The 14,444-nt window shown below is 57.5% G+C and overlaps 5 protein-coding genes across 5 annotated transcripts; 1 reads left to right on the top strand and 4 right to left on the bottom strand.

Moving 5' to 3' along the window:
* Positions 1-127: 127 nt before the first annotated feature.
* Positions 128-1,291, bottom strand: J7T54_002390 (putative transferase-like protein; the record flags this gene model as incomplete). Its single annotated transcript, XM_051505564.1, has 1 exon — positions 128-1,291. The coding sequence occupies one exon, from the start codon at positions 1,289-1,291 to the stop codon at positions 128-130; it is 1,164 nt and encodes a 387-aa protein (XP_051363009.1).
* A 535-nt stretch (positions 1,292-1,826) lies between these two features.
* J7T54_002389 (uncharacterized protein) lies at positions 1,827-2,540 on the top strand (the record flags this gene model as incomplete). Its single annotated transcript, XM_051505563.1, has 1 exon — positions 1,827-2,540. The coding sequence occupies one exon, from the start codon at positions 1,827-1,829 to the stop codon at positions 2,538-2,540; it is 714 nt and encodes a 237-aa protein (XP_051363008.1).
* A 104-nt stretch (positions 2,541-2,644) lies between these two features.
* On the bottom strand, positions 2,645-5,036 carry J7T54_002388 (putative C6 finger domain protein; the record flags this gene model as incomplete). Its single annotated transcript, XM_051505562.1, has 7 exons — positions 2,645-2,843; positions 2,891-3,043; positions 3,098-3,302; positions 3,356-3,780; positions 3,861-4,691; positions 4,824-4,855; positions 4,923-5,036. 7 exons carry the CDS (start codon positions 5,034-5,036, stop codon positions 2,645-2,647), a joined length of 1,959 nt encoding a protein of 652 aa, XP_051363007.1.
* Positions 5,037-7,278: 2,242 nt separating this feature from the next.
* J7T54_002387 (uncharacterized protein) lies at positions 7,279-8,046 on the bottom strand (the record flags this gene model as incomplete). Its single annotated transcript, XM_051505561.1, has 1 exon — positions 7,279-8,046. The coding sequence occupies one exon, from the start codon at positions 8,044-8,046 to the stop codon at positions 7,279-7,281; it is 768 nt and encodes a 255-aa protein (XP_051363006.1).
* Positions 8,047-11,491: 3,445 nt separating this feature from the next.
* On the bottom strand, positions 11,492-13,135 carry J7T54_002386 (ATP-dependent RNA helicase DBP8; the record flags this gene model as incomplete). The annotated part of the gene is made up of 1 exon (XM_051505560.1): positions 11,492-13,135. The coding sequence occupies one exon, from the start codon at positions 13,133-13,135 to the stop codon at positions 11,492-11,494; it is 1,644 nt and encodes a 547-aa protein (XP_051363005.1).
* Between the last annotated feature and the right edge of the window lie 1,309 nt (positions 13,136-14,444).

Below are 14,444 nucleotides of genomic sequence, written 5' to 3'. Positions count from 1 at the left end.
GTGGGATGCAGCGCAAGCTGACACGCCTCACACACAACCGTGCCTCCAAGTAGTAGTAATCGCCCGTCATTGTGAGTCTGGCGTACAATGCTGTCTATACACTATTTATACAGTACGCCTCGCGTCTTCACCTGGACGCCGCATGCGCGTCCAAGCCTTGCTGTATCCATTCAGGGACAAAAGCTTTGACCTTGACGCCCGTCTTCTCGCCTTCCTGTCCCCATTCCAGCACAAACTCATCCTGGGGGGTGAACGTCGCCGCCGCCGTCTCGCCCGGCAGCGTCGTCCCCGTCATGATCTCGAGCCGGCAGAGGCCCAGCCCAACGTTGCCGACGCCCCGCAACCACTTGCCCGCGCTGCGCCCGCGCCTCTCGAAACGACCTATGCTGGTCTCGGCGGGGACGTCCTGCGCGGCGGTGCTCGAGGGGTCGTAGGCGAGTGCCTCGGGCGCGGGCGCGTTCTTGTCGTACACGATGCAGGGCAGTATACGCTTGCGCACGATACCGCGGTGCTTGGTGCGGATAGTGAGCTCCTGTCCGACGTAGCAGCCCTTGTGCCACTCAATGCCGTTCATAAAGTCCATATTGCTCTCCTGCGGCAGGGCCTGCTCGCGCAGAATCTCGGATGGGCCCTCGGGGACGCCTCGCAGGTATCGCCGGATCGTGTACGCATCCTCCGTCGCTTGCTCGAGATCGGCCTCGGGGGGGTTATCGCCTAGTTGTATGATTCGACATCCCATGTCTGCCGTTCGTGGATCTGCCAGACGTATCGAGGTGGCTGTCGGGTTGGTGTCGAGCGACGAGTCCGTCCAGGCGTGCCAGACGGAGACCTCTGCGGGATCGATTTTGCGTACATTGACCTTGGCACGTAGCTTGTACCGCTTGATCAGCTTGGCCAGCTTGTCAATCTCCCGCGCGTCTGCCTCGATGATGTATGAGCTGCCCTCTTCTGTGCCTGCGAACCCGTTCCGGCCAGGGTAGATGAAGACGTCGTGCATCACTCGGCCGGTCGCGTTGAGAAAACCAGCATAGCTCCCGCTGTCCACCGTGCGGTCGTCCTTTGTCGACACGTTGGCCGTGACGATACCTTGCAGGAACTTGGCGGTGTCGGGGCCAGAGACGGAGAGGAGCTGGCGGGAGGGTAGCCTCGCGAGACCACAGGCTGGGGGCGCTGCCGGTGCCGCTGCCGGTGCCGGTGCGCTGGCAAATGCACGGCGGTGCGACTGGCAGAAAAGACAGGACGACCGTCTCGGCACCGCCTGAGCGAGTGCGCGTTTCGTCAAGGGTCGCATAGTGAATGCCAGTAGATGACCGACTTCAAAGCTGCTGGGTCAAGTCTTCTTTCTGCACGAGAAGCGATGTCATCCTTCGATGTGGTCTGTGCATTTCCATGTGGGGCGGTCTCGGCTGTAGGGGTCCGACTTCACTTGTGACTTGATGTGACATTTGAGCGGGCAGCATTGATCCCATTGACGTTGACAGAGAATGAAGTTTTCATGATTGCCTGCACCTGTGAGATGCTTCGCGTGCATTTGTGTCGCGCCCAGCGGCCCGGGGAAGACGTGCTGGCTCATCGCCAGAGTCAGTCAGGTGACGTCGTCAGTCGGGCACGCCCACGCGGACGTCATTGCAATTGAAGTAACCTTGATCTTACACAAGTAAGTACTTGCAAGCACATGACACAACAGACCCAAGTGCGCAGGCACCGCCGAGAAGCTCAAGGCTTTTCGGGACCCGGCAAAGGTGATCCTCGCTCGCCACGCTGCAAAGCGTCTGCACGCTCTTCGATACAGTGACCGACCCACTGACACCTGAGGCAGCATCAACATGGCCACTCAGCATCACCCCATCTACGACGTCTTTGCACGTGTCGAGGACAACTTTGGCAAGACAGACCTGGGCTCTTCGCGGTGGTACATTGCCACCATTGCCGCCCTTGTAGGCGGCAACGACCCGGACCTGTGCGCCAATCTCTACACCTACCTCCTCACCAAGCCCGAGTTCTCGACCCCGCCGCAGCGCCAGGTCCTCGTCCGTCGTCTGCGCGAGGCCCTCGTCAAGTCCATCAGCATCATCGGCGTGTGCAAGCCCCTCGAGGCCATCATGGCCATCAACAGGTGCGAGAGAGACGAGGACAAGGACAGGAGCGCCACTCGCGAGGGCTGGCAGTGCGACGAGGCGAACCGCCAGCGCGGCCAGGACTGGCTGGGCACGCTCTACACGCGCGACGCGAGCCAGACGCTGGGCCTGTTCGACGATCACAGGGACTTTCAGTGGGTTACCGAGAGGATCACGTACGGCCTGTACCTGAGTGATCGACAGGTGCTGGATGATGTGGAGACGGAGATGGTCGTGCTGCCTGGCATCATGATCCAGAACTTGAGGACGGAGACGCACTGGCATATCCGGGGGACGCGGCGCCTGGGTGTCTCGGCGCACGACGTGAAGCTCGTGTGGGACTCGGTGCAGTTGGTTGCGGAGTATCTGGGGCTGATGTTGAACCGGGTGCCTACCGTGGAGCAGGTCGAGGGCGATGTCTAGACAGGGCCTCTGCTGGTGGTTAGGACACCTATAGCACCTATACCAAAATGGGAGCCAACAACCGAAACGACTTGGGAAACGTCCGTGAATGATACTCTGCCGTTTCAAGGCTCCTGCAACCGGCTGCACATCATCTCCGCAATCTGGCTGTCGCGGTACAAAGACGGGCTAAAGGGCGCACAGTCCTTGACAAGCTCCAGGATGGCGAGGGTCCATTGCTGATAGCCGTCTGGGAGGACGACGGCAAGAGCACCGTCATCGATAAACCGAAGACAGTACACAAGGACAATCTGGCCAAAGAGCCTGCTCCCGTTAGCTTCCAGTCGGCTTATTCGACCAAAGGTGCATACTGCGAGCAGAAGGGGTATCTGATTGGCATGCAGCTCTTCATGAGCCATAGTTCGCGCACGACGTGAAGCCATTTCATGGCGGTCAGGAGCGCGTCTTTGCATCGTTCAATGTCTCTCGTCGTCCTTTTCTCAGGGAAGGAGAGCATGCGATGGCTAGCGACCATTAGTACTTGGTCATGACTACCTTTATCAGTGAAGAGCTCTCACATGACGGGTCTACAGAGGTGCCACCGCAAAACAAGGTAGCGGGCCCGAATCAGGGGCGACACGAGAACGTCGCGCGGGCAGCTCGGGGGGCTGGAAGCAAACTCTACGTCCGCGTTCAATGTGCAGGGCAAATGCTCCCTCCAGCGTTCGAGCTGCTGCGACAGCTCGGCGTCAAGACCGGGACTGGGATAGTTTCCGGAGAGATCTGTGGATGGGATCAGCGACAGGTCAAGCTCACTTAAACGAGGACCAACAAACGTGAGCAGTAGAGTGCTTCCTTGATGCGCGTGGTCAGGTTCCGGACGGCGACCTGGGAGAGAAAGTGGTAGTACACATCAGGCGCCTGTTGCTTCGCGTCCGAGCCTGCATGCTGGTACTGGTTGCTGCTGCCCGCCGTCATTAGGTCGGCGCGCGGCAGCTCAATGAACCTAGGCAGGGGGACACGGTCGCGGAACGTATCGAGACGGCTGTGTGGCAGGGCCAGCTCCTCCGTCACGACAGACTCGAGCATGATTGTGATCCAGAATAGACGGCCTTGCATGTCCGACGTCCAGGAAGCGTCTCTGGAGGTTTCGCTCGCGTCGCTGGTCTGGTTGTTTCCGTAGTAGAGCATGCAGCAATTGGCGGCGCGCGACATACTCTCCCACCAATCGACCGGTCTCAGGAGCGAGGAATAGTAGATTCTGCGAAGCATCAAATGTCAGCATCAGCGCCTGGTGTAGCAAAGTATGTAGTGTGACGGAGCGTGGCGGGGCAATCCTACCCAGACAACAGATGAAACTGGCAGTTCTGCAGCCCATGATCGTTCGATAAGAGCCCGATCCTTCGTCTCGCCTCGTTGAAGAAGACGAGCCCCTCGATGCCATCCTGCATATACTGCGCCGTGCTCAACGTGCCCATGCGCACACTCCCGTCGTGAAAGCCAGCCTCCTCCAAGGCTCTGATGCCCCAGCAGCCCAGGGCCATCACGACCAGGACGACGCAGCTCTCCATGTCGTACCCGAAGCCGCCCGTGACGGCCTTGGCGAGCGAGCGAGCCTCGAAAAAGTCCCGGTCCAGGACGGGGTACGCGAGATTGAATGAGCAAAAGTAGGCCTCGCACAGGTTCCGGACCGTCGAAATGCTCAAGGTGCTGAGCGGATCAATGTGGCTCGTAGGGGTGCGAAGGCCCGGTATGGGGTCCCGCTCCTTCTCGAGGGCTGTGGCATAGTCTGGCCACCCGTGCCGATGGCAGAGATTCATAATCTCCTGCGGTAGAAATGCTCGCACGGGTTCCCACTCGAGCATGGCATGGGCGCTGAATGGAAAGGGCGTCTTGTCCGGGCCGTCGTCCAGGTAGACGCTGCCCCCCGAGACAGTCGGCGTACGCAGGTCAATGTTGGGTGTCCCGGCTTGGCCATCCTGACGCTGGGAACCTGGCGTGTTGCCCAAGGGATCTCTGCTGCTGCTGTCCAGGGAGTTTTGAGATTCCGCAGGCGGTGCATGAGGTGGTGGTGCGGGTGGCAGTTTGGGGTCCTGCGCCGCCGCGAGGTTCTCGACTTTTGTCTCGATCCGCTTCAAGAATCCCAGAACTGTCCCAAACGACTCTTCCTTTCTGGCTGGTGGTGAGTAGAGGTTCTTTCTAGTTGATGCTTGAGGTGGAAACTACCTGGTGGCCTTTCTGTCACGATATGTGCACTCTATGCCTTGAGAGCGGCACGGCGCACAGGGGACGTCTTCATCGCACCGGGTTTTCTTGGCGCGACAGCTCTCGCAGGCCTGCGAGTAATGTGGTCAGAAGGCTATGTACAGTGCGGTTTGTTACGTTGCCAGCGGGCATGCACACCTGCCGAGCTAGAAAGACCCTTGGCTTTTTGGATGGCCGCTCCGAGCCAGGCTGATCGAGGTCGTGGTCTGTCGAGATGTCACGTGCAGGAGACGGCCTTGCGTTATCTGCCATGTCACAAGACGCAGGCGCCTACGTGTACGCGCAAATCGGAGTTGGAGGAAAGACACTGGATCCTTGATGAGAGGTGAATCGTTTCGGGCTTTGGGAGTTGATCCTCCGACCTGCCGATTTGCGGGGCAATCCGAGGGCTCTCATTCGCCCACGGTGGTCGACATTCGCCATCTCAGCACTCAGTTGCTGTGGTGATGTGCAACAAGCATATCGCGAGTTAATACTTCTTCCAGCCGATGTCGAAGCCTGCCCTGTCACTGTAAATATCCCTGTGCAAGCAATCATCCATCAACAAATGCCGACCCTCCGCACACCGCTTGCGCCCGTCGCTCAAGGCGTCAAGCTTGTTAGCAGAATGTCTTGCCATTAGCTTAGCAGTGCGGCACAGAACAGGGTCTCAGTCAACCCGACACTAGCACCCGTACACCGCCTCCACGTATCCGTACTTATGCAACAGCTGGAAACGCAAGGGTCCAGACCGGTGAAATACTACTGAAAATGTCAGGGACAGGATCCATTCATCAAACGAGCAATTCAGCCACTGTCAAAAGTCAGTCCCCAGTGTGAACACAGTCCGAAGGTATGGATCCAGAAGAGATGGTGATCTATCTGTCCATGACTCCATGATCTACGATGATCAATATTCACCTTGATTATCATGTCTTAGCTATGTCTGATAGTCGCCCAAAAACGCAAGAGGCGTGCCGATCGCCGGCGCAGGGCTGCTCTCGCCAGGCTCCATCACAGTCCGATCCCGATACCGACCGGGGCGGAGATCCGGCCATTCAGGAGACTCCGCGTACGCACATTGACTGCGTCCGCCCGCCCGTGCGTACCTGGATTTGACCGCCTATGCAGCTACACTGGGCTGTTATCAGTATCGGATCTGTCAGTGGTGTTGTTGGTGCATGAGAAGCAATGGGTGAAAGGACTGCAAAGCCATGACCACGACGCGCGCAAGGGGCCAATTGCTAGCCTATCGATCGACAGGCCATTCATTGACCACTGCCAGCGCAGCACCCGTGCCTTGCTTGCTGCGGCACGGCCACGATTGACGTTGACCAGGTCGCCCCCCCCTGACTATGATCAAGGCAGTTCCTGTTGTAGAGCTCAGATCGATGGATGGATCGAGCCGTCGTCCATTGTGAAACAAAAATCAATGGTCTTGGCAGGAATGGGCATGCTGACGCAAGTGACGCGACGCCTCTCCGCGGACCACCGAGTCCGACAACTTGACTCTTTTGTTGGCTACACGTGGCCTGGCCTCTTGGCTGCCCTGGGAGGATTAGTGCTGATTGGCCTGCTCAATTGCCCGGTGTGCACGATCGACCCGCGGCGCACCGAGCGACAAGTGCACGGGTTCCAGCTCTGCCCCCGTCCACGGTCCCAGTGCCGTCTACGCGCTCCATCGCCAGTCCGTTGGGCTCCGAATACCGCGCTTCCTCTGTTTTCTAATGCCTTCTACACGTACGCACGGATAGAAGGGTTGACGTTTTCACATGCGAGAAGGAAAAGCGCAGCGTACCTATGACAAATAAAGCTTCGTCGCACGCATGCACGTCGCTGACCAGAAAGCGTCGTCGTCCCTTGATAAGCGAAAAGCAGGTTGGGGGGGGGGGCTAGTGATTCATCCGAGCAGTTGTCGGTCTCACGCTGACGCCTGTCACAGGGTGTACAGGCTGATTAATGGCTGATGAGCAATCTCTCGCGGGCTCGGGCCTTGCTTTCAAATCCGAGAGGGGCGTGGGGGGCGACTGAGATACTAGAGGGACACCCTCTTTTAGAGTGCCGAATCCGGGTGCGTGCCTGTCCCACTCTGATCGTGAAGCGCGATCGTAGCGAGCGGGAATGTGATGAGAGCGCTAGGTGCACAGTCACGTCAAGTCAGAACGCATTGGACGGAATGGAGTAGGTGGGATTGAGAAGTAGTTATATGGATGAATTTTCTTCATTTTTTTAGGTGTCCATAGACAGGGGTATCGTGTGTGTCCTATCTACTCCTTCCTGTCAGATCTGTTCATTCATCCTCCCTTGTGTATGTATGCCATGAGTTGTGATGTGCCCGTGAATGCGTGTTAACGGTGAAAAGTATATGCCCATGCCGTGTTGTAAATGCCCGCCAGATTGTGGTATCCCAGATGCTGAAAAAGAAAAACGCCATGCTGAATGCCCAGAGTCGCTCGTAGAAAGAAGAATCATCAAATCGTTTTGAGGGTTTCGGTCGGAGTATTCGAATGCGAACTTAGTAGACCGAGACGGCCGACACGCCGCCAAGGGGTGTCCTCCCGGGCAGGTAATAGTTCTTGGCCTCCTGTTTCTGCTCATCCTCAAAGAGTGAATCTTCCGCCTTGCCAGCGGGCATGGGAAGCATGGCGTTGGGTGGTGAGGGGGGCATGCCCGCCTCGTCGTCGGACGAGTCCGACTCGTCCACCAGCTCGGGGGGCGGGCTGGTGTTGGAGTGTGACGATGTGCGCACGAGCTCGAGTTGCGCATAGTCCTCCTCGAGGTCATCCTCCTCCATGTCGTCACCACTGGGGACCTCCTCTGTGGTGACTGTGGGGGCCTTGCTGGCACTTGGGATCATGACAATGTCCCGCAGCTCCTCCTCAAAATCATCCTCGTCTTCGTCCGAAGACGACTCGTCGTAGATTTCGTCGCCGCTGTACTCTTCCTCCTCCTCGACTATCTGCGAGGCGGGGTGCTGGACGTGGCGGTCCTGCGCCTTGGGCGAGGCGCCGCGGACAGACTGGTTGAACCAGCGCTCCTGTTCCCGCTCGGCGTCGGCCAGCTCAACCATGAGGTTGTCGAGCAGGTTGGCGTGGCCGACGAGCAGGCGGAGGTTGTGGTCGGCGCGAGCAGCCTCGCGGCCCAGCTTGGAGCGGGCCTTGTGGGCGAGATAGTATGTCTGAGTGATGGCCATGTTCTTCTGGAGGGTGGATTGGCGAAGAGACTCGGCTGGGCTAGGTGCAAAGCTGATGTGTTGCGGTCGGTGAGCGGTGGTAGTGGCCATTGTGGTGTAAGACGGGACGTGGCCTGGGTGGGTGACAGTGTTATATGTATTAGATAACAACGGTGGATGTTTCCTTTTTTTTTTTTCTTCCCGGGTGGATGCTGCTGGCGTTGATGTGAGTCAAGGCCGGTTCCGGGGCGTGTGGCTGGTGGAGTCAGGGTGGTGGATGTAGTAGCCGGATCGATGCTGGCGAGGCTTGTCTGGGGACAGAGTGATGAAAGCTTGGTATCGGGATGGTTGATTGATCGTTGCTTGGTTGATCGATTACTGCAGATGTGTTCAAGGCTGAAGCTTCTGGTGATGATGGCTGAGGATCTGAGACTCGGGGCCAAGAGGTCGGGGGGCCGCGGATTCTTTTGTACAGGATGCGAGACGTGATGAGGCTCACGCAAGCACGCGCAATCCCAAGGCCCCGACGTGGTGGAGTCAGGGCCCCAACACACAAGGGCGGACTTTGGACACGGGCCCGGCTCGCTCTGCGTTGGGTTTGTCAGATTTGTGCAGAATGGCTCTGGTCACTAATGATTCAACTCCGTCCCGCTGACAAAAGCCGAAGCGAGGGGTACATCCTTTGTGGTGCAACGCATCCGCAAGACAGAGGTATCCCGGACTTACGGGCTGCTCGGGTTTCGAGCCAGCCTGCGTTATTGCTCATCCACCACCGGCGGCGGGCAATGACTCTTTTTTGCTTGCTCGCTCTCGCTCTCGGGCTCGCGCGTCCCCACGATGGAATGGATGCGGACCCTTCGCTCACCTTCCACCACAAGCTTTCAGCCCGTCAGCAGCTGCCCGCCGATTAGGAATGACCAGCGGGCGGCATGCGCTGTGATGCCTATCGCCGAATACGTCCGTTATGCTTCCTTCTGGGAGCTACCTAACATCTTTTGCCGTTATTGCATGTGCCTAGAACTGATTACCACAAGCAGTAACTAAATCCCTGCCGCGCGATGATCAGTGATCCCAGGCATCCTCAACTAATAACAGTAGGATTTGTCACGGCGATTTCTCTAGTGTGGTGAAGACTAAACAGAGTTTGAACTTTGAAGTCATCACAGTCTCCTCAATGGACATCACCGCCCACGATTACATTCATCTACGGATACCATCTGCTCGATCGCTAATAATGGCAGCAACTCGTAGTACCAGTCATCTACACAAATTCCAACGGTGATGCACTGTCTGGAGCTGTTGCACACGAGATACGACGCTGCATTAGACGGGGAATCCAGGCGCGGGGGGACGCATACGTGGCACGGTCCAACAACAAGGATCAACGCGCGGACGCCGGACGAGCACTGCCTGGCAATGTAGGGCTGAGCGCGCATTCACGCCTCGCTTCAGGCATCACATTTTTTATTAGAGTATCGTATGCCTGGGCGAATGAGGTGCCTGAATTGGCTGTTGATCTCTTTCATCTATTCCCCTGCTGCCTTTGGGCCCTGTCTATTGACTGTTCTATTCCAATTTCCACAGCAACAACCCTTGCCAATTCATTGAAACCCAAAGGCCTTGGGGTACGGTGCCCGTGCTTCATCACCGACAGTCTCAGCTCGGACATCCCCGCCTCGCACACCACAGAGCGTGTCAGCGTGACTGCAGGCCTGCAAGGACGCATTGAGAGAGTGAAGCAACTCACGATGGCTTGGCGGGATCATGACCACCATTCACCACTGCTGCCCGAAGCTCACACAAGCATTGACGTGCGGGTGGCTACACAAATTCAATTGTCTGATCCCGACAGTCTCACCAGTGATCTGTCAGCACAGGGACTGGAGCGCCCGCTGTGCTCACGTACCATCCACAAGTAAAAACAAACTGTCAACGCTTGTGCTCGTGCCATCCATCGGGTCTTTGCGAGGAAAGCGAATGCCGCGTTTGACAGCCTGCCGCCATCCTGAATCCCGTGGCGCTAGTCTAAAGAAGAATTAGTCTCTTAGGCATTATTAATTCTCTGTGCTTGGAGTCAGATGACTCGGATCTCCGACGCGCGAACACACGCCGCGAGGACGATTCTGCACTTGTCTGCCGTCTTTCCGCATCGGCGGTTCATTCTCTCGCATGCAGAATGGACGGTGACTTGCTTCTCCTATTGGAGAGCTTCTTCTGTCCGACCAGAGGTCCAGAGCCGCTTGTGCTCCCTGCGGTACGCAGATGCCGCAATATCCACCCCACAAACATGAGGCTCTTCACGATATCCGTAATGGAGCCCTCAATCCTTTTTTTTTTTCCTCTCTCGTCTCGTTCCTCTTGGCGGGGACTTGTCTGACGTCCTCGGCTTCCGCAGGATCCACCCGAGTCCGCAACGCCGGCTACCTTGCGGTCTTCTATGGTAATAATGGGCCCGCTGATCGAAAATTTCTTGCTCGCCGGGGGTCCGTGATCCATCTTCATGACGCCGGACTGGACCGGATCATCTATGTAATACAGTAGGCGTGAACGTCAAAACGTATCTTCACTGGCACACCTCCTACCGGGCGACTGCTAGCCCCCAACACCACCGAACTCGAAAGTCCGACACGGTTGTTTCTTGTCTGTGTCACCCGCCTTTATCAATCAACCTCGCCGTCCGATCGTTCCCACCACTTCGTCTCCGTGTCATCAACCGTCCATGACGTTCACTATCCATCGATACGTACACGCTGATCATGGCGCCTGACACTGACACCACACCCTCCCCACGCCTTCACTCACTACAAGGGTCTATCGATGGTGGTGCAACCCGCGCGCCCGTCGAGGATCGAACATGACAGGCGGCCAACGTAAGAGCTCGGCCCCGACTCGTTCTATCGGCATCTTGCCAGCCTGCCGAGTGCCCGACGGCGGGCGCGAGACCATCCATTGTGCATGCAGTTCGGCTTCGTGACTGGCATTCATGCTACAATACCCGGATAGCCTCCATCAAGCAAGCGCTGACTCATTCCCCGGATTTTTCGAGCTGAAGCGAGGCGTGCGAGGTCGGATCCTCCTTGTCGGAATTGTTGTAAAGCGCTCGTCTCGTCCACAGGTACTGCCCGAGGCGCCCTACTTGTGACAACCGCGGATATGCGTCGGGCGGGCGGAGTCCAATGGCGCGGTCTATCAGACAAGGTGCCTACTACATATCACAGACGACCCGTTATCGGGCGACTGCTTTCGTCCGTGCTTGGTCGATCCTGTAAGCCAGAGGCGTGCGCGCGTTTGTTTTGTCAGCCAATTCGGAGATAGGGTGCTTCCATACCCTAGGTATTCCAAATCAAATACTACCCAGCTCTCCCCAGGGTGCGTCTCCCAACATGGATCACGGTGAAGTCTCAATCGCATAACACATGAACACAGACAAGGCTCCGTCACCTCCGTGCAAGTTATGCATGTCACCAACGTGCACCAATGCCAGTCTCTTTGGGACGGACGGGGTATCTCGGCCATTGATCCTCTCGCTGCTTGCCTTCGCTACATGTATGTGCTTTTACTCGGCCCTGAACTTTTGCTTTGTGCGCTTCCGCTTGCCGCCCACTTCGCGCCCTTCCTCAATCTCCAGCAGCGCCTCGCGCTTCTTCTCGCTCACCGTCTTGAGCGCCTCCCGAAGCACCCGGGTCTCCAGGTTGACGCCCTCCTCCGCCCAGGCGTCCATTGCCCGGCCCACGCGCGCCTCAATGGCGTGCACGAGGTCGACGTCGCGCTGCCCGACAAACGTCACCGCCTCACCCTTGCGTCCCGCGCGCGCGGTACGTCCCACGCGGTGGATGTAGTCGTCGGGGTCCCGCGGGATGTCGTAGTTGATCACGAGGGACACCTCGGGGATATCGAGACCACGCGCCGCCACATCCGTGGCCACGAGGATCCGCGCGGCCGAGGCCCGGAATCGCCCGAGATTGTCGATGCGCTGCCGCTGCGGGAGCTTGGAGTGCAGCGACGTGACGCGGTGGTCCAGCAGGCGGAGCAGGTGGTGCAGGTAGTCCGCCGTCGAGGTGCGGTTGCAGAACAGGATGACCGTCTTCTGGGCATTGGCCTCCGTCTCGAGAAAGACGTGAAGGTAGTGCTCCTTGTGGGTCACGGGGATCTGCACGTGCATCTGGGTCAGTGTCGCGGGTATGGCCAGCATCTGCGTGTCCACCTCGCACACAAACACGGGCTTCTTGCCCGGTTTCTGCGGCATGTCCTTGAGCGCCCTCACCTCCGGGGTGATGGTCGCCGTGAACAGCAGCGTCTGTCTCTCACTCGCGGGGGGCAGAACGGAGAGACACTCCTCCACGTCCGGCAGCATACTGCCTGGACCCGTAGCATGCAGCAGCCTGTCCGCCTCGTCCAGAACCACATAGCGCACCCGTCTCAGTCCACAGATTGTGTCCTCCCCTGACGTACGGATGTGATCTGCCAGCCGGCCCGGCGTCGCGATGACAACGTGCGGCCTTTGCGCCAGGGCAATGGCCTGCGCCCTCATGTCGGCACCACCCGTGACTAGAACGGCCTTGAGGCTCTGCGGCGAGCTAATGGCCTTGAACTGCTCGTAGATCTGCAGCGCGAGCTCTCTCGTCGGCGTCAGAACGACGCCGAATATGGCGCTCGGGTCTTCCGCCCATTTCTGCAGGATGGGCACCGCAAACGCGACCGTTTTACCAGAACCCGTGCGTGATCCGCCGATGCAGTCGCGCCCCTGGAGGATCTCGGGGATGCAACCTTTCTGAATACCCGTGGGCCGTTTGATGGCCATGTTGGCGAGGGACTGGACGAGCCAGGGACGGACTTGCAGAGCGGCAAATGTGGTGTCGCTATCGACGGGGGCGAGGATGGGATTTTGGGGAGGGGCGGCTTGTGACGTCGCGGCGGCCGCTTGCGTTGCTGCCTTCTTTATACGAGAGGGCGCCTGGACACGCGAGGGTACTTGGATAGAGGCAATCGCTTTCTCGAGTTCCGCTTTATTGTCCTCATCGTCTTCGTCGTCGTCGTCAAAGAACCCTGGCGGTGGCTCCGGGACCGGTGATGTTCGACGTCGTTTTCGGGCGCCATTGTCGTCCAGATAGTCGGACTCGTTCGATGAGGATACGTCGCTGTCACTGGATGCGTCGTCCGAGATGACCACCAGGTCCTCCTTGGCTTTTGCTGAAGGCATCGTAACGGTTACGGGTTATCTTGTTGGTAGACAAGCACTGCCCTTCACACGCAGAAGAAAAAAAAAGTTCAAGTATCGACTGTCGCAGCAAGTGGCATGTGGGGCTTCCCGTCCACTACCCCATAATTGCCCGACCGCGCGCGTCTTTTAAGACAACCAGGCTACCCGGTAGCTGGATGGGAACTCAGAACATGAAGATGACTAGCTTTGATAGCAACATCAAAAGCCGCTCTTATGATGGACAAGAAAGTGTAGTTTCATCCAATCTATTTTATGAATGAAAGCTTTCCTATGCGATAGTTTTGTGTCAAGATATTTACTTTGGTTGTTTTGTCAAAGCACTCATCCTAATCCCCGGAAAAACACGTTCAAGACATATTTGCGTCACGGTACACTATACATCGAATGCTGGCGCCGTAAGTGTTTGATTAGCGTCTGAGTGGAGTCGCTGAGGCCAATTCAGCTTCCTATGGATTTTGATAGCCTGCTGTCTGAACCAAAGATCCAGGGGTTGCCGTGAACGAATCCGAAAGCATTCTGAAATCACGGCCACTGTGCACTGTAATTGCGCATTACAAGCTGTGTAAATCATGAGTAGCCTCCGAATTCAATACTGACCACCACGCCCGTACCGTTTGTGCCGTGATGAAGCATAGCTCAGTTGTCTGAATATATGTTGAGGCGCGACTACCCTAATGCAAGTCCAATACTCCGTCCACCGCTCTAACTTAGACGCGCGCTTGCGGCAACAGGGGTCGCCACCACAAAAACGAGCCGTCCATCTGCTGTGCAACGTAAGCTAATTGATCATCAGCGTCGGTGCTGCATCCTATGTTGTTCAACGGTTCAATCTCGTTCTGTAATTGCCTCGGCGAGGTGGCTCCGCGATACGTAGTACCAAGCACCCACGATGTCTGTTGTAACACCCCATCCTAAGCCATGTCGACCAAGCCATGCTGCGGAAGCCTGTAGGATAAGGCCCTGAGGCTTGGGAGCTCGGACGGAAGCCTCAAGAATGAGGGAGGGCGTTGAGACAAGTCGAATCGTGCACGGAGCACCTTGGGAGAGTCAGAGTGATGATGCCTGCGTGCATGCCGGGCCTTTGAGTGGCCTGCAGACCAGGTAGCACACCCTTGCGTCCTGACAAAGGCAATGCCAATTGGTTGACAGTGCCAAAGCCTTACCTGGGTGATGTGATGGATGAACGATGAATGGGATGATGGTGGAGGGGTTATTGCTGTGACAGTGGCACAGTGGGCCATGCACAAGTCGACGGGTTCCAGCTGTCCAGTTGGTTACCAGGTAAGGT

The sequence above is a fragment of the Emericellopsis cladophorae genome (genome assembly GCF_022114955.1).
Source record: "Emericellopsis cladophorae strain MUM 19.33 chromosome Unknown NODE_15_length_399893_cov_118_242817, whole genome shotgun sequence".
Classification (NCBI taxonomy): Eukaryota; Fungi; Ascomycota; class Sordariomycetes; order Hypocreales; family Bionectriaceae; genus Emericellopsis; species Emericellopsis cladophorae.
This window is presented reverse-complemented; position numbering and strand designations above follow the sequence as displayed.